The following is a 25834-nucleotide window of genomic DNA, read 5'->3' as shown; positions in this document are numbered from 1 at the left end:
TTTGGGAAGCCTTCTAAGAGACCCTAGCCCACTCTTCTGCCTTACCTGCTGCCAGCAGCACGGAGTTCATGAACTGAGTCACTGTCTTCTGAAAACGCTTCTTGATTTCAGCCAGGGCTCGGTTTATCTTTGCCATCTTATCATCCATGTTGATGGTTCTATGACTTGACTAGAGGGAAGAAAGGGGATGTGCAGAGGTCACCTGCCCTTGGGGTGACCTTAAGGCTGCCTACTCAGCAGGCCTTGCTCTGGTTTGGAGGATATGAGGTTGGTTCCTTCCACCTAGAACACACCTCTGTCCATTCAGCCCAGATCTGACTCAGATGGCCCCACCGTGCAGGACTTCCCTGATCCCCCTGTGAGAAACTACCTCTTGCCTTGATATCCAACGTACTCTCTGTGTGTCTGCAAGACAGTTTAGCACCTAACCAAGCCATGAAGTGCATTTGCACCCGTCTCCCCAGAATGTAAGCTCCAGGAAGGCAGGGCAAGTCTCTTTTGTGTTCATGCAGAAGGTACTCAGTGCTCGCTGTTAGTTACTTTCATGGATTAGTCGGGTGGTCAAAGGCTGCTCCGGCGTGTTTGCTGCTGGTCTCCCTCTGGAAAGGATGTCACAGTGCCTCCCCTACAGCCCCTCTGCTTTACCAGTTGTTGCCAGAGCCGTGGTTGCGGTCAGCTCACAGACAAGGAATTGCCTTTGGCCAGGGTTATAGAGATCAGTGAGCCGTCATGGGACACAAATACCCAGGCCTCTTGTCTCAAATAGTCACTATCCCACAAGGGCCTTCTGGCTCCAGGGCTCCTTGTGGGGTCCCAGAGGTCTTTGTCTCTGCTGCCCTGCAGTTTAACCTCTTCCTCTGCCCAGAGCTTCCAAGCCATCGTTTCAGTTAGCCGAGTCAACACAGGTGTGCCGGTCTCCATTCCAGAGCCCATTTGCCAGGGAGGCCTGCTCTTAGCAGTTGGAGGTGTCTCAGTGGTACTGAAGAATCACACTCAAGATTACAAGTTTACAAGATTACAAGTTAATTGTAGGTGGATATTTTTCTCCAGGAAACCTTCCCTGCTTTCCTCAGCCAATGGCAATTGTTCTCTACCGAACTCCAACACTTACACATTCTGATGCTGTCTGTTTAAGGTCTTCACTTTTTTTTTTTTACTTCCTTTATAGCTAAACTTGGTTACCTCCTGAAGATCATGAATTATGCTTTTTATATTTCCCACTCAACACAGCAAAAGTCTGAAAAGCATTCCATGGAATTTAAGACTCAGGTATAGAGAATAGGGTGAATAGTGGACAGATTCCCTCCTTCCTTTTTTTTTTTTTTGAGATAGGGTTTCACTCTAGAGCAAGCTAATCTGGAATTCACTATGTCACCTCAGGGTGGCCTTGAACTCACCATGATCTTCCCAAGTGCTAGGATTAAAGGCATGTGCTACCACGCCTGGCCTAGTAGACAGACTTTCTGGAGAATAACTGTCAGCTGTCATGTCCTTCCTTCCTCTGCGGGCAGGAGCTCTGTAAAGGATGCCCTCAATTAAATAGCAAAGCTTTAGACATGTTTGTGTGCTGGTCCTAGCTATGGCTTCTGGGATAATTTTATTTATTTATTTGTAATTTATACCCAGCCTGTTTCCAAAAAGGATCCTAGGTGGCACTCTGGGCTAATAAAGCATTTAAATCGAAGTGTTGCCTCGCTTCCAAAGTGCTGTCTCGATAGGAATATTTAGTGAGGAGCCAGGCCTCGGGGCAGTAAAAGCTAGGATTGCCATTCTGCCTGTCGCTGTGATGGGTGGTTCTCTCTGGGATGAGCATCTGGGGAAACCATTAACAAGCTTCCCAGTGACAGAGACTTTGAGGGAGGATACCACCCTTCCCCCTTTCCCCTACCCCTGGTCTTTCTAAGTGGCCATACATTTTGTAAAACTAGCCCCTAACAAACACACAAGGCTTGGAACTGAAAGGATTGTACAAGACTCTGGATAGGAACATGTTAAAGTTGGGTGGGCCCTTACATATTGCTCTATACATGGGGAAACTGAGGCTCATCCAGGAAAGTGCCTGGCCCAATGCCCTGTGGTCTCTTCACAGCCTAGGCTCTTTGCCAGCTCCAACACTCCACAAGAATATTTTTGGTTCTTGAAACTTTCCCTAAGGTGTCCAATTGTCTAAACCTAGGGAGTTCATGTGAAAATAAGCTAGGATGCTGAGCCAGGCAGGGAAGAACAGCACTTGGGAATCCTATTGCCAAGTGGCAATCTGTTACTTGTTTCTGTTTTTCTAGTTAGAAAGTTACAGTATGTACATACCCTGTATTCTTTTTTTTAAATTTATTTACTTATTTATTTGAGAGCGACAGACACAGACAGAAAGACAGATAGAGGGAGAGAGAATGGGCGTGCCAGGGCTTCCAGCCTCTGCAAACGAACTCCAGACGTGTGCGCCCCCTTGTGCATCTGGCTAACGTGGGACCTGGGGAACCGAGCCTCAAACCGGGGTCCTTAGGCTTCACAGGCAAGTGCTTAACCACTAAGCCGTCTCTCCAGCCCATACCCTGTATTCTTAAACAGCAAAGAACGCTAGCAGAATGGCTTTTGGCCAACCAGTCTTCTTGGCCATGTTTTGTCTACAGAGCAGTAGTTTTTTCTGAGGCTATCTTAATATATCCATCAGTCTGTTTATCCCTGTATTAAATGTCCCCCAGACAGTTATGTTCTCTAAGTTATTGTGTCATTTTAAATAACTTTTCAGCCTTCTACTGCACTGTCAGACTTAACTGAGCATGCCTTGAAGGGGACCCTACCCTTGACACCAGCAGGGTCCAGTAGAAATATGTGAGCTAGTCTAAATGTTTAGCGACCTCATTAAAAACATTTCTAATGGTGTCATTAATTCTAATCATGTACTTATTTCCCAAGCATATAAAGTGATTACTTAACATGTAACCAAAATGGGCAATTATTGAGAAACTTTATATTCTCTTTTCCCACTAAGACTTTAAAATGCAGTGTGCATGTTTACCAAGATCCCATGTCAATTTGGGCTCCTTGCGCTTCAAGAGTTCAACTTACGTGTGTGGCTTGTGGCTAACTTTATTGGACAGCATAGCTCTGGATTTTTAATGCTGTGTTGATATGGCTGCATTAAAGTAGGGGATTACTGAGGGTTTTTTTTCATGGCTTAGAGGGTATGTGCATAAATGGGCTAAGAGTCATTTCTAGCCGGGCGTGGTGGCGCACGCCTTTAATCCCAGCACTTGGGAGGCAGAGGTAGGAGGATCGCCGTGAGTTCGAGGCCACCCTGAGACTACATAGTGAATTCCAGGTCAGCCTGACCCAGAGTGAGACCCTACCTCGAAAAACAAAAACAAAAACAAAAACAAAAACAAAAACAAACAAACAAAAAAAAAGAGTCATTTCTATTGGCTATTCATGAGGGTCTCTAACTGTCATGGTTCTCAGGAAATTTGGACATCATCTGACAAGGGGTTTCTTGGAAAAGGAAATCAAGCAATATAGATTTATTATCTTAAATATAATACACATTTAATCATGACCATTATAGTCGGAACATGGGACCAAATGTGGACATGCAAGACACATCAGTATGCAAAATCATTCAGCTCAAATGCACTCAGATCCTGCAGTTTCTTTTTCTCGCTCTCCCTCTTTCTCTACCTCTCCTCCCTCCTTTCCTCTTTCTTTCTCTTCCTCTCTCTCATGCTAAGGTTGGAACCTTGGTCCTCGTGTGTGGTAGGCAAGTACTCTACTACTGAACTGTATTTCACACCACTATGGTTATTTCTTTTTTAAAATTTTGTATTTATTTGCAGGGAGGGAGGAAGAAGAGAGGTAAAGATGGAGGGAGGGAGAGAGAGAGAGAATAGGCACACCTGGACCTCTTGCAGCTGCAACTAAACTCCAGATGCATGTGCCACTCTGTGCACTTGGCTTTTCATGGGTACTGGGGGAATTGAAACCCGGACTGGCAGGCTTGGCAAGAAGGTACCTTTAACTTCTGAGCCATCTCCACAGGCCCCACTGTAGATATTTCTGAAGTAACCAGTCTAGGCCTCTGAGTTTCCTACAAGATCCACAATGAGCACTTCCTCCCCTCATGCCCTGGCAGCTCCATCATGCCCTCTGTTGTGGCACACCATACTAGTCAAGCTGGATCAAAACTGACGTGTGTCCTTTTGCCCTTTCCATTGGACTGAAAGTTCCAGAGATTAGAGAGAGGCTTCATTTCTACACACTCAGCATCCACGTTGAAACACTGCAGGTGCTGACAACTACTTGTTGAATTAATAAATTTAAAAAAGGAGAAATGCTGCTGGAATGAAAATGCAGGCTTTCCTTCAGGAAAATGATTGGCTGCCCAGTGAGTACCTGTCCCATGGCACTGTGGAACTCAAAGGTAGTGGACTGGGTGTCCTTTATGGGCTCTGCCCAGCCCCTGGGGCTTATGAGCTTGCAGCAAACCGTGGTAATGTCCCTATAGCTCAAGAACCTTTAGGTTGGGTTCTTATAGTTTATTATCCCGGGCAGGACTCTTTCGAGAGGGAAAGAAGGTGGTATTTGTAATTCTTCCATGTGGTCAGGTGTAAACAGGGATTGGCCCTGGGCAAACTGGGTGCTGTGAACTCCCTGCTCTGCTCCTAGGAGCCATTCTCAACAAAAGTCCCACAGTGGGGAATGAAGTGGTTACTCTGGTTTTATTTGGTATGCCTCATATTCTCTTTTGCTCTCCTCGAGGTTTAGTGATGGTGTCTTTTTCATTCTTCCCACCTCTTTCCATGATGCTGATTTGAACCCAGGCCACTGCAGAACCAATGAATGGAAGAGCGGACTTAAAAAAAGTTTCTGTTGCATTTTCATCCACTCGACAAATATTGAGAAAGTACAGTTAGTCCTCTATACCTGTTGGTTCCACACCCTCAGATTTAAGCAACCATGGATGGAAAATATTCAGAAAAAATATACTGCATCTGTGCTGAACATACTAGGATTTAAAAATTCATGCTTGGGCTGGAGAGATGGCTTAGTGGTTAAGCGCTTGCCTGTGAAGCCTAAGGACCCCGGTTCAAGGCTCGATTCCCCAGGACCCACGTTAGCCAGATGCACAGGGGGGTGCACGCGTCTGGAGTTAAATTGCAGTGGTTGGAAGCCCTGGCGTGCCCATTCTCTCTCTCTCTGCCTCTTTCTCTCTCTGTCTGTCACTCTCTAATAAATAAATAAAAATTAACAAAAAAATTAAAATAAATAAATAAATAAAAATAAAAATTCATGCTTTATTCCCCGAATAATGCAGTGTAGCAGTCATGACACAGCATGCGTACTGTATTAGATGTGCTAAATAATTGAGGGATGATTGAAAACACACAGGAGGCTATAAGTGGGCTCTATGTAAACACTGCATCAGCTCATACCAGGGACCCAGGCATCTGCCAATCTGAGCATCTGATTTGTAACTAAGAAGCACTGGAATGGAGATTGCCATGCTGGGAGTGCCGAGCAGTGAGAGACAGACTGGACCTGGAAGGAGGAGGCCGGTGTGGGGAGTGTGAGTTGCTTGTCATCTTGCGCAGCAGGATTTTTCCTCCACTTTGGGAGCAGCACCTTGGCTTTCCTTAAGGAAAAGACTCCTTGCCTCATTCCTTACCTGGGGACTTCATTTTTAATACTGTTTTGGTCTTTCAAGGTAGGGTCTCACTCTAGCCCAGGCTGACCTGGAATTCACTATTCCAGGTCTCAGGCTGGCCTCGAACTCACGGCGATCCTCCTACCTCTGCCTCCCGAGTGCTGGGATTAAAGGCGTACGCCACCAAGCCCAGCCTCACCTGGGGACTTCATGACGGACACGAGACTCAAGCTTGTCCAGATGGAGCAATACACGCACTCCTGGCCATGAGTGTGTAAGTCATGGGCATCCAATAAAGGCAGGTGAGTGTTGGCATTAACCCTCCTCTTCCTCTTCACGCATGCCGGGCATGATGTTGGCACTTCCACTGGAGTACTTATGACCCTAAAACTAGCAGAGTCATGACCCGGAGATGCTCATGCCCATCTTGACACTCACATGAGATGGACTCGCGCAGTACAGGTAACGAAGGGGAAAGCAGAACGGAAGCATGGGGGGACCTGGTGACACAACCAGCCATCTGAAGCCGCGTGTCAGCCGCTTCTCAACCCACTGAGCTGACAGGGTCTCCATGCTGAGGCCGCCCGACACTGTGTTTATTCTTGCGCTTACAAGTAAGCAACTCCTGGTGCACAGTTCGCACAAGAGCCGCTGCTAAGATCAGGCTGCGGAGGTCAGCGGAGAAAGGAAGGAAGCAGGAGCTTACTCAGGAGGGTGGTGAGTGGTGGGGGGCTATGACATGGCGAACTACACCGAGATGCCCTCCCCCTCTGCTTTGCCTTCCTTACCCGTTTGTCATGCACTGTGCTGTGGGGACAGTTTTGGGGCGACACAGTGAGTGTCACTGTCTCATTCATGGAGGTGAAGGTGACTGTCATGGAGTCCTGCCCCTGCACTGTCAGCTTCATTTGATCATTCACCTGCAGATGAAAAAACCAGCACTCATAGGACCCCTGCTTCTTCCCAACCCACCCAGAGTCTCAAATCTCCCTTGCTTTGGGGTTGAACACTGCTTTGGGGCTGACACTGACTGCTTTGGGGCTGACACTGCTGTGTCTCTCCCAGTCTTCAGTGTCCTGACCTACAAACATCCCTAGGACACTTCTGACCCAATAAAGCTCTCTACCTTGTCCCTTTCACAGCTGCAGGACTGGTCCAGCAGCCATTAACCCATCACTCAGTTTCTTCTTCACATTGCCATCTGGATCTTGAACAAGAGCCATGACTTGCCAAGTCTTCAGACATCATGAAACTTGCCGCTCGTTCACACCCAAGAGCAACTCTACCCATTCGTTCTAGAGTTGTAGAACGGAGAAGCAGTTGAGAGCTTGAGCCGTGCAGTGGAGTCAGGGTTCTAGCCCAGTGCTGCCCCTTACCAGTTGGGCAACTATGGAGAAATGGAATGGGTTACTCTCTCTGAGCCTAAGAACAATAGTAACCACCTCTGAGGGTGCAGAGCCTCATGAGGTAAAACATGCACAAGGCTCAGCAGAGTGTCACTCTTTTCTATTGTCCTTGATGTCTGTGGCTTGTTCTTCCTTTCCTCCAATGCCTGCAGTGTGGGCACTCTACAGACTCGGTCATGGCTCTTCTTCCAGACAGTTCTTCTGCAGCCTGTCACAGCTGATCCTCCCTCCTCCTCAGGTTTGCATCCTAGTCAGGATCCTTGTCACGGGTTCCCCAGAGAGATGTGCTTCTGAGTTAAATCAGCACATCTAAAACCATATCGGATGGGGAGGGTGCGGATAAGAACAAGGCATAATGATTTATATGAAAATGTCAGCACACTTACCATGATTTTGTAAAAAATAAATTGAGAAAATAAATAAATAAAACTTCTACTGGTCCCCCAACCTCCTGGGAAACTTCTCTACTTAGTCTCACCATCCACCATGGGGTCATAAGCGATATCTTATTTCTGCACCTATGGCTACATACAGTCCATGCCTGATTGCCAGAGTGTGTCTACTGAAACAGCCCTTCTTTAAGAAAAAAAAAATACTTCCAACATCTTTAATTATGTCAGGTCTAGCTAGCAACCCGAATCAGTCTCTCCACCAGTCCATCTACTGATCTCTCCTTCTCTTGTTAACCTGCCATACAAGACTAGATCTAGGGCTGGAGAGATGGCTCAGCGGTTAAGCGCTTGCCTGTGAAGCCTAAGGACCCCGGTTCGAGGCTCGGTTCCCCAGGTCCCACGTTAGCCAGATGCACAAGGGGGCGCACGCGTCTGGAGTTCGTTTGCAGAGGCTGGAAGCCCTGGCGCGCCCATTCTCTCTCTCTCCCTCTATCTGTCTTTCTCTCTGTGTCTGCCGCTCTCAAATAAATAAATTTAAAAAAAATTTAAAAAAAAAAAAAAAAAAAAGACTAGATCTAGCTTCTAGCCTTTGCCCTAAAAACTACCAGCTGGACCTACTGCCAGTAAAGCTGAGCCAACCCCTAACAGACTGGCCCTCCCACAGACAACTAACAACTTAAAGGAAAAACAAAGGCTTGGAAGACTGAAAAAAGTCAGGCAGATTCTTAGGAGAGCAAAGATTTAAGAAGCACCACTGTGGGGTGCTTCTGTTTTATGGCTCTAGCTTGAAATGGGTCACATTCATGGCTAAAACCACCATCTTCTGGCAGGGGAACCCAGAGAACAGAATCTTGGGAAACAAGAGTCAGGAGGAAGTGTACAGAGATTTCATGCAGGAACTGAGTGAGGAGAGTCAATAATTCTGTGTATAAGCTGTCCACATCTCTGGCCAGTCCCTGAACCCTGAACAAGACCATCTTGAGACAGCTCATAGGTGAAGAAATACAGATGGATAATGAATAAGATTCAAGCTGCCTACTTCAGGTGAGGAAAAGTTCATGCCTTCAGTCTAACAACATTCTTTGTCTTTTAGGACAAGAATAGCAAATACTCCTCAGGGAAAGACAACAGAATTAAAGAGATCCCATAGCACAAAATTTGAAAAGTCAGTCTGCAATCTAAAATTACTGGACAGGGCTGGAGAAATGGCTTAGTGGTTAAGGCATTTGTCTGCGAAGCCTGAGGACCCATGTTTGACTCTCCAGATCCCATGTAAGCCAGATGCACAAAGGTGAGACAAGTGCAAGGTTGCACATGCCCACTAGGTGGCGAAGCATCTGGAGTTCGATTGTAGTGGCTGAGGCCTTGGTGTGCCAATTCTTTCTCTCTCTCTCTCTCTCTCTCTCTCTCACACTCTCTCTCTCTCTCATGTGCTCTCTAAAAATTAAAAAAAAAAAAATTACTAGGCAAGTGAGGGACTAGTGAATAATAGATACTTCCAAGGTAACAACAGATTGTCAACATAGGCCAACCCTGTCTGGCATGACCAAGACCCAGAAATTTTTACAGTGGGACTCTGAAGCAGCTAACTTAACTATATTCAATGGGGTCAAGGAAAAAAGAGTTGTAATGAATTACAAAATGAGAATTTCTACGAAAGGATATAAAATATAAAAAAAAAATCATATGTAAATTCTAGAACTGAACATTGAAATTTAAAGTTTTCACAGGATTAGCATAAAAGAGTAAAGGAGAAGACAAAGGAAGTCGATGAACTTGGAGATAAGTCAAGCTATATTACCCAATCTGAAAATCAAAGAGAAAAACAATAAATAGACAATAAGCCAACCATAAAATCTGAAATGATATCTATGCGGCAAAATCAGAAAGGTTTAAAATATATATCTTTAGAGTCTCAGAAGAAAAGGGGAAAGAGAATAGAGCCTAGAATTTAGGAGATCTCCCAAATTTGACAAGAAGAATTTATATACATTTACAGATTTAAAAAACTCAATAAGAGTAGAATAGGATCAACATGAAGCCAACCATATTCACCATCAAGCTTGGGAAACTAAAGAGAAAACCCAAAAGCAGCAACCAGAGGCAGGGGTGGGGGTGCTGACCAGGGAACAGAGAGCTGAGTAACTGAAAAGATCTGAGCAACTATAGACTTCACAGCACACAAACTATGGGGACAGGCACAGTGTAGCAATCTTTTAAAAATACTGATTAAAAATAAATAAATAAATGAGAGAGAGAGTGAGAAAGAGACAGACTATGTAGTATATATATGTATGTGTATGTGTGTATATATACACATACATGTGCCTATCTATCTATCTATCTATCTATCTATCTATCTATCTATCTATCTATCTATCTTTCTATCTATCTATCTATCTATATGCACACATACACACACACATGCATACATATGAGAGAGAGAGAGAATGAGCACACCAGGACCTTTAGCCACTGCAAATGAACTCCAGATGCATGCATTACCTTGTGCATCTGGCTTATGTGGGTACTTGGGGAATTGAACCTGGGTCCTTAGGCTTTGCAGGCAAGCGCCTTAACTGCTAAGCTATGTATCCAGCCCCTCTCCCCAATGGCTTTTATAGCAAGTACTTTATTCAGTAAGCCATCTCCTCAGCACCATAAAGAGACTTCACATTGAAGACAACAGAAAATTTGTTGCCAGCAGAACTACACTTAAGGAAATGCCAGAAGAGGCTGGAGAGATGTTTAGCAGTTAAGGTGCTTGCCTACAGAGACAAAAGACCTAGGTTCGATTCCCCTAGGACCCACATAAGCCAGATACACAAGGTATCACATGTGTCTGGAGTTTGTTTGTAGCAGTTGAAGGCCCTGGCATACCCATTCTCTCAAATAAATAAGTAAATAATAAAATATTTTAAAAAAGAGACACCTCCAAGCATGATGGTGCACTAGGGATTAAACTCAGGTCCTTATGTATGTCATACAGTCACTCTACTATATGCCCAGTCCAAAATGGTTTTTTTTAAGTATTATTTTTTTATGAGAGAGAGAGAGAGAGAGAGAAAGAATTGGTATGCCCGAGCCTACAGCCACTGCACTCGAACTCCAGACATGGGCGCCAACTTGTGTGATGCGTGACCTTGTGTCACCTTGTGCATCTGCCTTATGTGGATGGGACCTGGAGAGTCGAACATGAGTCCTTGGGCTCCATGGGAAAGCACCTTAACTGCTAAGCCATCTCTCCAGCCCTAAAAGTCTTTTTGTTGGGGGGGGGGAGGGGACAAAAGTCTTATTAGAGATTGAACCCAAGACCTTGCACATACCAGGCAAGCACTCTGCCAACTATGCTGCATACCAAGCCTCTAAATAGCGACTATATCTAATGCCCTCCACAACCCTCCAAAAATCCAAGCTTCCCCTCTTCATTTCCCTTCAACTTGGAGGACTTCCTTTGGCTTTTCTTCCTTTCTTTTTCTTTTTCTTTTTCTTTTTCTTTTTTTTTTTCCAAGGTAGGGTTTCACTCTAGCTCAGGAGGCTGGCCTAGACTTCTCTCTCTCTCTCTCTCTGCTTACAAATAAATAAAAAAAATATTTTAAAAATCTGAGGCTAAATAGGTGCAATGGTGGCACATCTGTTAGCAGGAAAACCAACCACCTTGGAGGCCCACTCCATGGGAGGGAATACATTCCTGTTACTGAGAACCTACAACAGGGATAGTCATGAGCCCCAGGGGTGTAATGACTGCTGTGTCTGGCTAAATGTATATACCATGCTCACCAAACTGCCCAGTAAGCACTTCTCTTAATGTTCATACCCATATATTAATGCTACTTTCACTTTTGGTTAGAGAACCTTCTTTTTTCAGATGGCAGTGGCCTTGAGATGACTCAGAAGGTATCATGCTGCTGAGAAGAAGTGACAGAAGAGTTCTCAGCACTGAAATATCTCTGTCACACCTTCCATGGCTCAGGGTCCATCGAGGAAGAGGTAGCGGAAAGAACGTAAGAGCCAAAGGAAGGGTAGGACTCCTTACAACATGCTCCTCCAGACTCAGAATGGCCTGGATATCCATGACTTCATAGTGCCTAACAGTTCCTACACAAGACCATCATAAGAGGAGGAAAAGATCATGACAACAAAATAAAAGAGACTGATTGAGAGGGGGAGGGGATATGATGGAGAGTGGAGTTTCAAAGGGGAAAGTGGGGGTCGGGAGGGAATTACTATGGGTGATTGTTTACAATTATGGAAGTTGTCAATAAAAAAAAATCTGAGGCTATAGGATCATTCACATTCAAATAACCACAGCTGGTGAAAAGCACACTTGAGCCAATCCTGGACTACTGAGTGAAACCATGAATTCCTCGAAGGCAGGACTCCTTTTTTATAGGTAGCCCCTTTCCTTTGAATGTTGGGCATCCTGTAGAAGTTGACCACCTCACCCATGCTGCCCACACCTACCTTGTATTCTAGGGAGAGCAAAGTTTCCACCTTGGAAGTCCAGCTCCACTTATGGACGGTGTAGCCCTTTTGGTCATTTGCGGTCCCACCTTCCTCATCCAAGACCAACACGAATGGACAGCTGGGAGATACATGAAAACAAGAAGCTGCTTCCAGGCATCTGAAAGGAGCCCTCTTAACTACAGCCTATATAAGCAGGCAGGGCAAAGAGTGTCTCCCCAGAGCTCGAGAAGCGGTGGAGCCTTGCAGGCAATTTCACTGTCTCCACCTTCTAGGGTCTAAGACCCTTTAACACTTACTGATGCTAGTGGGGTGGGGGGAATTTGTAGAAAAGGGCTAGTCTGAGAGAGATCATGGAGTCTCAGGCCAAACCCAAAAGGGGAAGAACTGGAATGTGTTCTGAAGCCCAGGAAGTTAAGCATAGAGGATCTTCAAGTCAAAATGGGAACAGGAACATTTATAACACAAAAGCAAGCCAGCCATTCCTCCCAAGAACAGCTCCTCATGAAACGCTAGGTAAAATTAACCTTTGGCCTGCAAGAATATGTGCTTCTCTGAAGGAACCCCCACCTGTGATGGTTGATCTTAAAAATTGTCAACTAGACTGAAATGTCTAGCAGATTAGCAAAGCATACCTCTAGGTGTCTTTGTATTTCCAGAGATGATTATGAGATCATGAGGACTCTGTCATAATCAATAGATCATGCTCCTGATAGATTCGTAATATGCAGGCATATAAGGTGGTGAAAGGTACCAGATGAGGCCTAGCTGGAGGAAGTAGGTCATTGAAGGTGGTGTGTCCTTGAGGGCTATGTCTTTGTCTGGCCCCTTTCTGTATGTTCCTTTCTCTGCTATCTGACCACCATGATACGGACTTCTCTGCTCTACTATGCCATCCTGGACTAATACCTCTGAAACGGAACCAAAAACCAGTCTTTCCTTCTTTGTTTATATCAGATATTTTGTCACAGTGACGTGAGAGAAACTAATACACCCCAGAAATAGGACCCAGTTCTAGCACATGATACCTTTCTCCACTAAAAGATTCTTCCAAGGTGGGGAACTGGGGATGTGATTCAGTGGCAGAGCACTTAGCTAGCCTGTGTGAGGCCCTGGGTTGTATCCTAGAACTACAAAAAAAAATTGAAAAAAAAATTGAAAAAAAAAATTGAAAAAAAACCCACCTTGTGAATGTGATCAAGAATCAAGATCTTAGTGTTTGGACATACCAGTTGGAGGAGTTGGAGGGGGAGTTCCTCTTCCCACTGGGTAAGGACCTCAAAGCACCTATGTTCATGCAAGCACTGCCTTCTTAGGTCCCTCCTTTAACAAGGGACTTACCCCCAGTTACTTCAAGAGATACTTCCACAGGGCTAGACTTCCCTTGATCCACTTACCAGGTTTTCATGTTGTAGTGAACACAGCCCTGGCCTTCAGCATTGAAAAGGGCCAGGCAGGAGGAGCTAGGCAGGTCATTAAAGAGGCAGGTGATGGGTCTCCCTCGGCAGCATGTGGGAATCTGGAAGATGGCAATGTTTCCAGAGGGATAGCTGGCAAAAATGGTCAAGTACAACTAACAGAAAACTCTCCACGTTCTGTTCTCAGGTTCCCCAAAGAAGCAAGTCTTCATGTCCCGGTGTCTGCTGTCTGGTGTACCATTTGTCTACAAAGATCCTGCCTGCATCTTGCATATTTAATGAAGAATGATGAAACCCAACAATGTCCAGGCATTTTTCTGAACCTGCTTTTCATACCATTTCCCAAAACAATAGGTTTTCCATGATTGTGATGGGGTGGTGACGGGGAAGACATAAGATTTTCAGTGCTACGAACAAAAATAAAAATAAACCATATGTGGTAGCTCATGTCTATAATCCCAGTACCCAGGAGGTTGGAATAGGAGAACTACTGTAAATTTCAGGCCAGCTTTGGCCATGTTGTTAGTTTGACCAGCTTGAGTTATAGTATGAAAGTCTGTCTCACTCATCCTACCACAAAACTAGACCCCTAGAGAGGTGTGGAAGATCATCAATTCATCAATCGTATCAACACATGAAGAAATAATGACTGAAAATAAAGAGACTTAAAGTTTTCAAGCCTAGAAATGACAGTGTGAAAATTTTTTTAAAAGATCCTAAGAGAATAACCATATACCAAAAAGCTAGATAACAAATTCTGGTTGAAACAAATTCTTGAGAACATATAAATGACAAAAAGTAAGAAATATACAAATAGACGTATATAGCAAGCAAAGAGATAAAATCACTAATCATTAAAAACCCCTTTCCTAGCCAGGTGTGGTGGCGCATGCCTTTAATCCCAGCACTCAGGAGGTAGAAGTAGAACTGCAGTGAATTCAGGGCCAGCCTGGGACTTGAGAGTGAGTTCCAGGTCAGTCCTGGCTAGAATGAGAACTTCCACATTGAAAGAAAAATGAGGCACAGAGATCACGTGATGTGTCCAAGATCACCAAAATGGGTAGTCAATCTTTCCTGTTTTTTCTTTTTCTTCCCTCCTTCTTTTCATCTCTTTCTCAACTTCCTCCTTTCTCCTGCTCCTTTCCTCTTTCCTTTATTTCCTTCCATTTTGGCTGGGTCTTATTCTAGCCCAGACTGACCTGGAACTTACTTGTAGTTCAGGCTGGTCTTGAACTCACAGCAATCCTCCCACCTTAGTCTCCCAAGTGCTAGGATTACAGGTGTGATCTGCTGTGCCCAGCTTCGATGGCTATTCCTGTTAACTCAGTGGGATTTAGAATTACCCAGGAGACAAACATCTAGGCATGTCTGTGGATGACATATCCTTTCAGTGAGATTTGACTGAGAAGAAGACTCACTCTGAAAGTGGGTGGCATCATTCCAAGGGCTGTGGAGTCCAAGACTAGATAAAAGCAGAAAGCAAGCTGAGTCCCAGCATTCATCGCTTTATGCTTCCTTACTGGGGTTGCAGTATGACCAGCTGCCTCCTGTGCCCGCCACTATGCCTTCTCCATTGGGATGGACTGTAGCCTTGAACTGTAAGCCAATACCTTCCTTAAGTAAGGTATTTTGTCAGAGCAGCAAGACTAATTTTGGTAAGATCTAACTCTAAGATCCCTAGCCTCTGTGCCTCCCAAAGAGAAAATGGACTACTTGCTGGAATGTTGTTATTGTTGGGGTGTGAGTCAAATGTGCCAGTAGCAAAGAAAAAAAGATTGAGGTGAGGGCTGGAGAGGTGGCTTAGCAGTTAAGGTGCTTGCCTGTAAAGCCAAAGGACCTAGGTTCAATTTCCCCAGTACCCATATAAGCCAGATGTACAAGGTGGTGCATGTGTCTAAAGTTCATTTGCAAACATATATATATATATATATATATATATATATATATATATATATATATATATATATATATATATATAGATATAGAGAGAGAGAGAGAGAGAGAGAGAGAGAGAGAGAGAGAGAGAGAGAGGTGAGAGAGAGAGGGAGTGAGTTTTTTTTTTAAGTTTTGAGAAGGTTCCACTCTAATTCTGGGACAAACTCAAGAAAAAAAACATTCCATCCAACCCCTCTCAAGTGTCCCTAATCAAACCATAATTTGTAGGCACAGTGCTAATCCTAGTAAATGCAGTGAAGAGACAGAGAAGGTGCAAAGGACTCCCACAACCCCTTGCAAGCAGCAGCTGCCTTCGAAGGAATTTGCTGTGTTCTGTGTCAGGGGCAGGGCTGGGTTGGCATGTGATGAATGGATTCACTCATGGTCAGAGAAACAATGGATGTCTTTGATAGGGCACTTAGATTCTGAATTCCCAGTTCAGTCAAGTGAAGGCTGAATGAAGCAAGGAGGCTGTTGCTGGTTAAGTCTCCTCCAAAGGTAGGAGATCCTGGGGGCTCTTACATTCCTCCCTCCCATGTTCTCTGCCAAGGGAAATAGCTGTATAGGCAAAGAAATGGTGCCTAACAGGACTTGAACTGAGGCCTTAAAGTCTTCTTCTTCTGAGGCTTTGCCATCAAGTTCCTTCTGTGACCTTGAAGCTCAGTCTCCCCCACTTTCACAATGACGGGACAGAGTGAATGACTCTGTCTTCCATCCGTGACAGTTACTGAAACTCAAACTTTAAAGCCTGAGGTAAGTGCTTTGCCTTCTCTGGCCTCAGAGTCCTTGCTTCCCTATGAGCTAGATCTGGTCTCACTCTACAAGGTGCCCAGAAGTGGGCAATAGGATGCTTGAGAGAAAGAGTGCCACCAGGCGCAGTGGTACATACCTTTAATCTCAGCACTCGGGAGGCAGAGGTAGGAGAATTGCCAAGAGTTCGAAGCCACCCTGAAACTACATAGTGAATTCCAAGTCAGCCTGGGCTAGAATGAGAGAGACCCTACATTGGAAACTCCCTCCAAACCCTCAAATAAAGAGAGAGAGACAGTGTTCAAGGGAATTCCCACTTGAGTTTTCTTCAGAGGCAGCTCTTTTTTATTTTTGCGCCCAAATTCAAACTCCTCACATTTTAGAAGAAAGCACCACACTAAAGTTGCTTCCTCTGAGTTTTTTTTTTTAAAGTTATTTATTTATTTGTGAGAACAAGAGAGGGAAAGAAGCAGAGAGAGAGAGAGAGAGAGAGAGAGAATGGGTGCACCAGGGCCTCCAGCCACTGCAAAGGGGAATTGAACCTGGGTCCTTTGCCTTTGCAGGCAAATGCCTTAACCGCTAAACCATCTCTCTAGCCCCGAGTTTTCTTTTTTCTTTTTCTTTTTTGTGTGAGTCTGTGGTGTGTAAGTTGTGTGCGTGTGCAGATGCACATGCTCTGGGCATGTGTGGAGGCCAGAGGAGAACACGGTGTACTTCTCCGTCACTCATTTGCACGCTTCCTTGAGATTGAGTCTCCAGGATTCTGGAATTTGCCATTTTTGTGAGCTCCGGTGATTCTCCGGTCTCTGCTCACCACTGGGGGGCGGGGAGGAGAGGTGTTATAGACATAAGTGGCTCTACCAAGCTATTTACATGGGCGCTGGTCAATTGAACTCAGGTGATCTCAGACTCCTTCAGGCTGACATGCTTGTGCAGGAAGTGCTCTTAACTGCTCAGCCAGCTCTTGAGCCCTTCCCGCTAAGGTCTCAGTGCATGGCCATCCATTTCACTCTGTTAACCCACTCACTGCATTTGATAGGTACTTGATAACCTTGGTTAATAAAGAATGCAGTCTGAGCCGGGCGTGGTGGCGCACGCCTTTAATCCCAGCACTCGGGAGGCAGAGGTAGGAGGATTGCCGTGAGTTTGAGGCCACCCTGAGACTCCATAGTGAATTCCAGGTCAGCCTGGGCTGGAGTAAGACCCTACCTTGAAAAACCAAAAAAAAAAAAAAAAAAAGAATACAGTCTGATTCAATCCACAGACCTTGGAGCTCACCTTCTAAAGAGTTATATCTTTTTTAAAAAATTGTTTTGGTTCATTTTTTATTTATTTGAGAGCAACAGACAGAACAAGAAGGGCAGATAGATAGAGAGAGAGAGAGAGAGAGAGAGAGAGAGAGAGCGAGCGGGAGAGAGAGATTGGACACACCAGGACCTCCAGCCACTGCAAATGAACTCCAGATGCGTGTGCCCCCTTGTGCATCTGGCAATGTGGGTCCTGGGGAATCGAGCCTCAAACCGATGTCCTTAGTCTTCATAGGCAAATGCTTAACCGCTAAGCCATCTCTCCAGCCCCAAGAGATATATCTTTTAAAAGTCCAAGTTTTCCTAAACTAGAGTTGTCAAATCCAAAGCTACAGACAAGCCTCTGAGGTCCATAAGTACCCTGCAGTCACAGGTCACACTTACATACATGAGATTATACATGCATATTTCTGGGAAGGGGGTCTATAGCTTCCAGCAGATTCTCAAGGGGAAAGTGTGTCCCCTCTGTCACTTGTATACCCAAGGTGGGGAGTCAGTTACCCCTACAGTCATGAACCAAGGCAAACTTCATCTGCCAGGAAATCAGTCACAGAACACGTGAGGTGAGGGCTTATCCTACAAGCACATGAACCTTAGAGACGAAGTAGGCAAGTGTCAGGGAAACCAAAACCTCAAGCATTTAAGGCCACTCCTGTCTTACTTTTAGCTTCCTCTCTCCAGGCGCAGCCTTGAAGGCAGATGTCTGCCTGCACAGACAAACTTCAGACAGGTATCAAGGACTCGGTATATCGCTGATCTGAACTTTACTGTACTCCAGCTTGAAACCTGAACTGCAAGCCCACCCAAGTCTGACTTAGACTAACATTTACCACTCTGAAGGAGCCTCACTGGGCTTCTGGGGTGGACCAAGCAGCCCAGGGGAACACCTTAAGCTATTTCAAGCTCTGGAATTCTCTGGGGCTGAGTTGGGCGAGAAAGGGTAGCACCCATCAAAAGGATATTAAATAAAGGAGGAGCCATCATAGAAACTATAGTGCAACTTGATGGGCTTCTTGCTTGTCTTCCACTCTTGAGAAAGGCGGTTCCCAGGAGAATGGTGGCTAGACTGCTGAGAGAGGACAGTAGAGAGCTGAGCTCCTAGAGTGTGACTGTGGTGGCTACTCGACACATGAGATTCCTTTTTGGAGATTATCGGTGAATGAGGGGTTATCTTTGTCCTGTAGTTGCGTAAGATCATGGGGTAGTAGATGTTCCTCCCTTCCCACAAGATTCTTTCAGTTTCTCTGTAGGGAAAGAAGACCAATGGATCTTCTAGGTACCTGGCTCCCACACCCCAGGGAGGTTCTCCACAGTGCTACCCCTACAACTCAAGACTCCCCTTTGTTGCCTGTGCCCAAAGTGCGTGTCCCCACCCTAACCTCCCTCATCCTCAAAGTTTGCATCTTTAGGAAGAAGTGGGAAAGTCAAAGCACCCAAGCGCAGTGCTTGCCTGACTGTCACCCGAAGCATGGGGCAAGGACTTATGGAACGGGACTATACACAAAGGAGACTCTGGAGTGGCTGAGGACATCCCACTCTCTTGCCTCATCGGGTTCCAGGGGGAGAGTTTCCTTCCAGAATGTCACAGTACAGAGGTAAACTAGGTGGCTGCCATCTACCCTGCCCTGGCTTACACATGAATAAGTTTTTAAATTTTAATGACTGGGCAAAGAAATGAATCTCTTTCTCGGCCTTGTGGAATCCCCCAGATCATATACTATGAATAATTCCCATGGATGAAATTTTTCTGTGTTTTGAGAGGCCTTCTTTTTTTTGGTGGAACACTTGCAAATTAGGCTAAGACATTAACACCAACGAGGACCGTGAAACTGAAGGAACCCACAAAGGGTTACTCTGGGTGAGGGAACAGTTGCCGACAAAGAGCATCTGGCAGGGGTCAGGCTGACAGAGCTGTGTGAGCTCAGGCAACTCCTTCCTGTTGGTGGCTCACACTGCCTTATCTACAAAAGAGGAAGGGTCATGCTTGTGTGTGTTTGTGAAGGTCACCACAGCTGGGCTGATCTGGGGAGTACTCAGTAGCCCACACACGCTAGTATGGCCTATCCATTGCTGTGACTAAAGCGGTGGTGGTGGGGCTTTCTGAGAATAACCCCCTCTCCCTTCTGCCTCATGTCCTATACCCCAGGCACTCACATGTGGCGGCACATCTCCTGCAGCTTCTCCCGGGCCTCGGGACAGGGGTCATTGATCTCTATGAGACTCTCGGGAGGGGTCCGTAGTCCTCGTAGGAGTGGGGACATGTTATCATCTATGGCCTTTGACTTACCTGTAGCTGGATGGATTTGAGAAGGCATGTGAGTGGGCTGCAGAATAGCCCCGGGGAGTGTCATTCCTGCTCTGAAGGGGTGGGACTCGTTGGCTCTCACTCAGTATGGAATCCTTTAAGGGTATTTGTCAAGGACTGAGGAGGGCAAGGCGATGAGATCAGTCAGGGAGCCAAGCAGAAAGAGTAAGGGTCGCAGTGAAATGGGGCTTCATCTTGATGCCTCCAACAGTCCCCAGTAACCCACCCCCTTTTACCAAGATGAGCGTAGCACGAAGAAAAGCAAGTCCCACGGGTAGCTAGGACAGGGCCAAGAAAAAGCTCCAAGCTTCTCAACTTCCAGCCTTACCTCCAGGGTCTGTGGGAATCAAACAAGCATTGTGAGCAACACCACCAGCCCTCCTTTGCTAAGCAAGCTTCCCTTGGCCATCCTGTCTCACCTCACTGTCACCACAGATGACAGGGTAGGGGAAAGGTTCTAGAGGCCTTGCCTGCTGCCTGAAACCCCCGTCTCTCCTCTGAGCTTGCTGCTGCTTGCTCTTGCCTGCAACCTGCTTTCCATTAAGCCCACCCTTCTTTGTGGGCCTTCCTCAACAGAACACGGGTGTCTTCTTTGCCTTTGCTTCCTGCCCACACATAGTAGCCCCTTCTGGGACACCAGACAGGGGTCTACTAGATTTGAGATTTGAGAGCATAAGCATTCCCTTTTTGCTTCCCCATTTGCAATGTGGCTGGACAGAGGAAGAAGTTTCTTGGCACAGAAGTGAGTCTGGGATGTAACAGTGGTGGAGGATGTGATGGGGACCACACAGGGAGTGGAGTGTGACCCTTCAAGTGCAGTGGCTAGTGGTAATGCTCTGTTGTGTCTGTGAGAATCTGCGTTACCAGCTGCTAGTTCTCCAGGTGGGGCAGCCGAGCACTTTTCCTATCAGAAACCAGATCTAGCCATGCCACTAACCATCTTAGGCTGTATGACTCTCTCTCCCCTCCAGGCAGCACCACATGGGGAGGAGGGGTAAGACAAGGGGAAGGAATCTGGCTTGGAACCCTACCTATTTTCTTCTTGGTTTCCTTTCCCATTGAGAGGGAAAAGCTCAGACAGGCTGTGGAAGACTGGTAGACCAGCTGATATGGTGAGTTCACTCCCATGGCAGAGATGTTCATGGGGGACTCTGGAAAGGAAGAGGGAGTGAATCTTCTTGCCATTTAAGATCTTTTAATTATTTTAAAATCAAAACTATCACATAGATTTCCTAGTTTAACGAGATGGTGGGCCAGATATGCCAAGTGTCCTCTTGTCACAAACTAATCAAGACGTCTCCTGGAAAAGCTGTAGGCAAGCTTGGAATTCAGGGATATCTTTACGGTGCTCCCCATCTCCCTCTAAATCTCCCAAGAGCAAAGGGACCCAGAAACAAGGAGCAGCATTCAAGCTCAAGATGACATCTCTGTAAGGGCAACTGTAAATTTCAGGGTGCTCTAGATAGGGCAAATAAACCTGGGTCATCAAGGACCAAGGAACCAAGAACCAGCTGTATCCAACAGCATTATCAGTCTCTTGCTGAATCACACCATCTTGTGTGCAATCATCTGATATGTGACCACTTAACACATCCATGTACTACTATTTCCACCAGTGGAAAGTCTTCATAATTAATTTTTTAAAAAAAATTTAGAGAGAGAGAGAGAATTGGTGTGCTAGGGCCTTAGCCACTGCAACTGAACACCAGATGTTTGTGCCACCTAGTGGCCATGTGTGACCTTGCACTTGTCTCATCTTTGTGCATCTGGCTTATATGGGATCTGGAGAATTGAACATGGGTTCTTAGACTTCGCAGGCAAGCGCCTTAACCACTAACCCATCTCTTCAGCCCATCTTGATCATTAAAAAAAAAAATTAGCCAGGCATGGTGGTGCACACCTTTAATCCCAGGCCTCAGGAGGCAGAGGCAGGATTGCCATGAGTTCGAGGCCTCCATGAGACTACATAGTGATTCCAGATCAACCTGAGCTAGAGCAAGAACCTGCCTTGGAAAACCAAAAAATATATATTTGAGAACAGAGAGATAGGAGAGAGAGAGAGAGAGAGGGAGAGAGAGAGAGAGGGAGAAAATAAGTGTACCAGAGCCTCTAGCCATGGCAAACAAACTCCAGATGCATGTTCCACTGTGCATCTGGTTTTACATGGGCTCTGGGGAATCAAACCCAGGTTATTAGGCTATGCAGGCAAATGCTTTAACCACTGAGTAATCTCTCCAGCCCTTGATCATTTTTGTAACTAGAGTTGATAGGGTCAAATCCTGGGCCCTCCAGCCCTAACAAGCTAGGCACAGCCACCTGTCCTCAATAGGCCAATTAAATAGATAATAGCGGAAAGCAGAAAAAGGATATTTATTCAATGTGGCCATGTTGGGAAGTGGAACCAATAAAGAGTCCCTGTGGCCTGCAAGTCTTCAGGATTCTGACATGAGGGTTAAGTTCAAATAGAGGGCAAGAGCTACACATAAGGAAGCAGTCCTGCCTGGGGTGGTCCTTCCATCCCTATTGTGTCAAGAGTGTGCAAAATCTCTTTGGAGAGACAAGCTGGTTACTGGGGCCCAATCTTTTCCTTCCCTAGTGTTGCAGTCAGGTTTGCATTGCTGATATAAATCACCCAACCAAGAGCAGCTTGTGGGAAAAAGAGGTTTATTTTGGCTTACAGGCTCAAGGGGAAGCTCCACGATAGCTGGGGAAAATGATGGCTTGAGCACAGGGTGGACATCACCCCCTGGCCCACATAAAGTGGACAAAAGCAGCAGGAGAGTATGCCAAACACTAGCAAGGGCGGGGGTGGGGGCTGGCTGTAATACCCATAAGCCCTCCTCCAACAATACACTGCCTCCAGGAGCTGTTAACTCCCAAATCTCCATCAGCTGGGAACCTAGCATTCAGAACACCTAATTTTTGGGGGACAGTTGGACTCAAACCACCACACCTAGCATAAAGGAAAGTTCCAATTCTTTGGGAGTTATTGTCTCAATATATGATAACCAAAAGTACACGAGCCTCTTTAGGGTATCTTTGCTTCTGGGTTATGACATGACCTTCACCACATCATTTATTCATTCCTTCCCCAGACATGGCCATGTCACTGGTCAGTCATGAAACTGCTGCTAGGAAACATTAAGCAATTCACGTATCACAATATACTCAAATTTATAAAGAAAATGGCAAACTAGATCTCATAACTTGACAGAGACTATACGGATAGATTCCACCCTAGGTGATAAAACACAAAAACAAACACCTTTGTTAATGATCCAAGTATTGAAATTAAAATGATTTTGGGGCTGGAGAGATGGCTTAGTGGGTAAGGTACTTGCCTGACAACCTAAGGATCCAGGTTCAATTCCCCAGTACCCACTTAAGCCAGATGCACAGGTGGTATGTGTGTCTAAAGTTCATTTGCAGAGGCTGAATGCCTTGGCACGCCCATTCTCTCTCTCTCTCTCCCCCCCACCTTAACTAACTAACTAACTAAATAAATAAATAATTAAAACCAAGTACTGGGCTTCAGGACATTGAGAAATCAAGCTAGAGCTGAGCTGTAAACCTCCTCCCTGTTGATTAGCTGTCAGAAGGCTGGAAGGGGCTGTGTTGCATGTGGCCTTTTAGAAGAGAGAATTCATCATCATTGTTGAGCAGCAAGATGGAGTCAGGTATATGTCAGCAACTCTTTTTTTTTAATATTTTTTTTTGTTCATTATTTATTTATTTATTTGAGAGCGACAGACACAGGGAGAAAGACAGATAGAGGGAGAGAGATAGAATGGGCGCGCCAGGGTTTCCAGCCACTGCAAACGAACTCCAGACGCGTGTGCCCCCTTGTGCATCTGGCTAACGTGGGACCTGGGGAACCGAGCCTCGAACCGGGGTCCTTAGGCTTCACAGGCAAGCGCTTAACCGCTAAGCCATCTCTCCAGCCCTATGTCAGCAACTCTTGGCTCTGCAGTATGGGCCTCTGCCCTACCACCGGGGACTTCAGCCCAGAGGGCCAAACTAATTACCCTGACCCAGGCCCTTAAAATGGCCAAAGGCAAAATTGCAAACATCTTCATGGACAGCCGATATGCCTTTGCCACGGCTTATGTCCATGGGTTCATCTACAAGGAAAGGGGGCTGCTCACGGTGGAAGGAAAAACCATCAAAACACAAGATGAGATCGTAGCCCTATTAGAGGCGATATGGCTGCCCCTCAAGATAGCCATCGTCCATTGCCCGGGCCATCAAAATGGGGAAGAGAACAGAACTAAAAAGGGAAAAAAGGGAACAGATTGGCCTATAAGGTCGCAAAAGGGGCTGCACTAGACTCCACAGCCATGGCCTTGGTGGCAATGCTTCCACCAGGGCTCCCTCTGACCCTCCCCCACCCCATTACAGCTCAAAAGTTAAGGGGGAACCTAACGAAATGCCAAGGACTCTTTCAAAAAGAAGGATGGCTCTATACAGCTGAGGGCCGAATAATTCTCTCTTCAGAATTTGCTAAACAGCTCCTTCATCAGATTCATCAAAATATCCATCTGGGTCTTAGGAAACTTAAGGAGCTGCTGAGAAATGCTAACTACAAAATTTTTCACCTAGGGCCCTTCATGAATGAGCTTATTTCCCACTGTCCTACCTGTAAGGCAGCAAATCCCTTGACTGTAGGACAAAAGGCCCCGGGAAAACCGGCTACAGGGACAGAGACAGGTGCAAACTGGGAAATAGATTACACCAAAGTCAACCTGGGTTTATATGGATACAAGTACCTTTTAGTTCTCGTGGACACCTTTTGAGGCTGGGTGGAGGTATTCCCCACCAAGAAAGAGACTGCCACCATAGTGGCTAAGAAGCTGCTAGAAGAGATTATCCCCAGGTGTGGACTGCCTTCATTGTTGGGATCTGGTTATAAACCTGCCTTCATATCTCAGGTAACACAGTTGCTTGTTAGGATTGTGGGGACACATTGGAAACTTCATTGTGCTTACCATCCCCAGAGTTCAGGCCAGGTAGAGAGAATGAATCAGACCTTAAAGGTGACCTTAACTAAATTAACCCTAGAAACTGGCGGTGACTGGGTAGCTCTTCTTCCTTATGTCCTGTATAAAGCTAGAAACACCCCCTATACCCTAGGCCTAACTCCCTTTGAAAAACTATATGGGAGCCCGCCCCCACTGCTTCTGCCTAACCTTCAACCTGAGATCCTTGCAGAATTTGACCATCAGAAGTTCCCGGAATCCCTACAAGCTCTCCACAAGGTCCAAAAACAGATTTGGCCAGATATACGCCAGATCTATGAGTCAGCTCCCCTTCCTAACCCCCATTTGAACCAGGCGAGGAAGTCTGGATTAAGAGGCACAATCACAAGACTCTCGAGCCATGATGGAAAGGCCCTCGCACGGTAATCTTGACCACACCCATAGCCGTGAAGTTTGACGGAGTCAGGACCTGAATACATCACTCCTACGTCAAGCCTGAGGGACCAGAGACCACTCAACAGTTTCAACACCGATGGGAGAGGCCTCCTGACGACTCGACTCCAGAAGGATGGAAGACTCAGCCCCACCCACTGGATCCAGTAAAGCTAAGACTTTACAAATCCTGATCTTGATCTCTGCTATGGGTTTGGCCCTTACTGGACCTAACCATCATGAACCATGTAGCCTCACATGGGTGGTTACTAACACGGCTACAGGGGCGAATGTTAATTTCACGTCCCACTCAGCCCCTCTTGGAAGTTGGTTCCCTGACAATACATTTGACTTGTGCACGTTGACTGAAGGGGATTGGGTTACCTATGCTGAACTCCAAAATTGCTACTACCCAAGTGGGTGCAACATGGTGCGACACACCCCTTTCTATGTCTGCCCAGGGGGCAGGAGAGCCAAGTCTCAGAAAACCAAAGGTGTGGGGGGGTGGAATCGTTCTTTTGTGCAAGTTGGGACTGCGAGTCAACAGGAACAATCTCTTGGGACACCCGCCCCACAGTTAAGGCTGACCTCATTATAGTTAAAGGGAGCCCAGGGTCAGACTCATCAGGATGGGGATATGGATTGCAGCCCAAACTCTACTCAAATGGTCTAGGTGGACCATGTACTTTTAGTACCTGTAATCTAATCACTATTAAGTTTACCCCAAAAGGTAAAAAAGCCACCAACTGGAGAGCAGGAAACACATGGGGACTACGGTTTTATCAACCAAATAGTGATTTTGGGATATAAT

The 25834-nt window shown here is 45.9% G+C and overlaps 1 protein-coding gene across 1 annotated transcript in view; it reads right to left on the bottom strand.

Moving 5' to 3' along the window:
• The window catches only part of C14H3orf20 (chromosome 14 C3orf20 homolog), a 59081-nt gene that overhangs the window by 26202 nt on the left and 7045 nt on the right, over positions 1 to 25834 (bottom strand). The window contains exons 3-9 of the mRNA XM_004651411.2: positions 20647 to 20766; positions 19465 to 19603; positions 18273 to 18554; positions 13298 to 13450; positions 11901 to 12021; positions 6427 to 6558; positions 46 to 169 (exon numbers count right to left, since the gene is read on the bottom strand). Of these exons, the coding sequence (XP_004651468.2) occupies positions 46 to 169; positions 6427 to 6558; positions 11901 to 12021; positions 13298 to 13450; positions 18273 to 18554; positions 19465 to 19603; positions 20647 to 20766 (1071 nt within the window). The remainder of the gene's footprint in view (positions 1 to 45; positions 170 to 6426; positions 6559 to 11900; positions 12022 to 13297; positions 13451 to 18272; positions 18555 to 19464; positions 19604 to 20646; positions 20767 to 25834) is intronic.

The sequence above is a fragment of the Jaculus jaculus genome, chromosome 14, assembly GCF_020740685.1.
Source record: "Jaculus jaculus isolate mJacJac1 chromosome 14, mJacJac1.mat.Y.cur, whole genome shotgun sequence".
Taxonomy (NCBI): domain Eukaryota; kingdom Metazoa; phylum Chordata; class Mammalia; order Rodentia; family Dipodidae; genus Jaculus; species Jaculus jaculus.
This window is presented reverse-complemented; position numbering and strand designations above follow the sequence as displayed.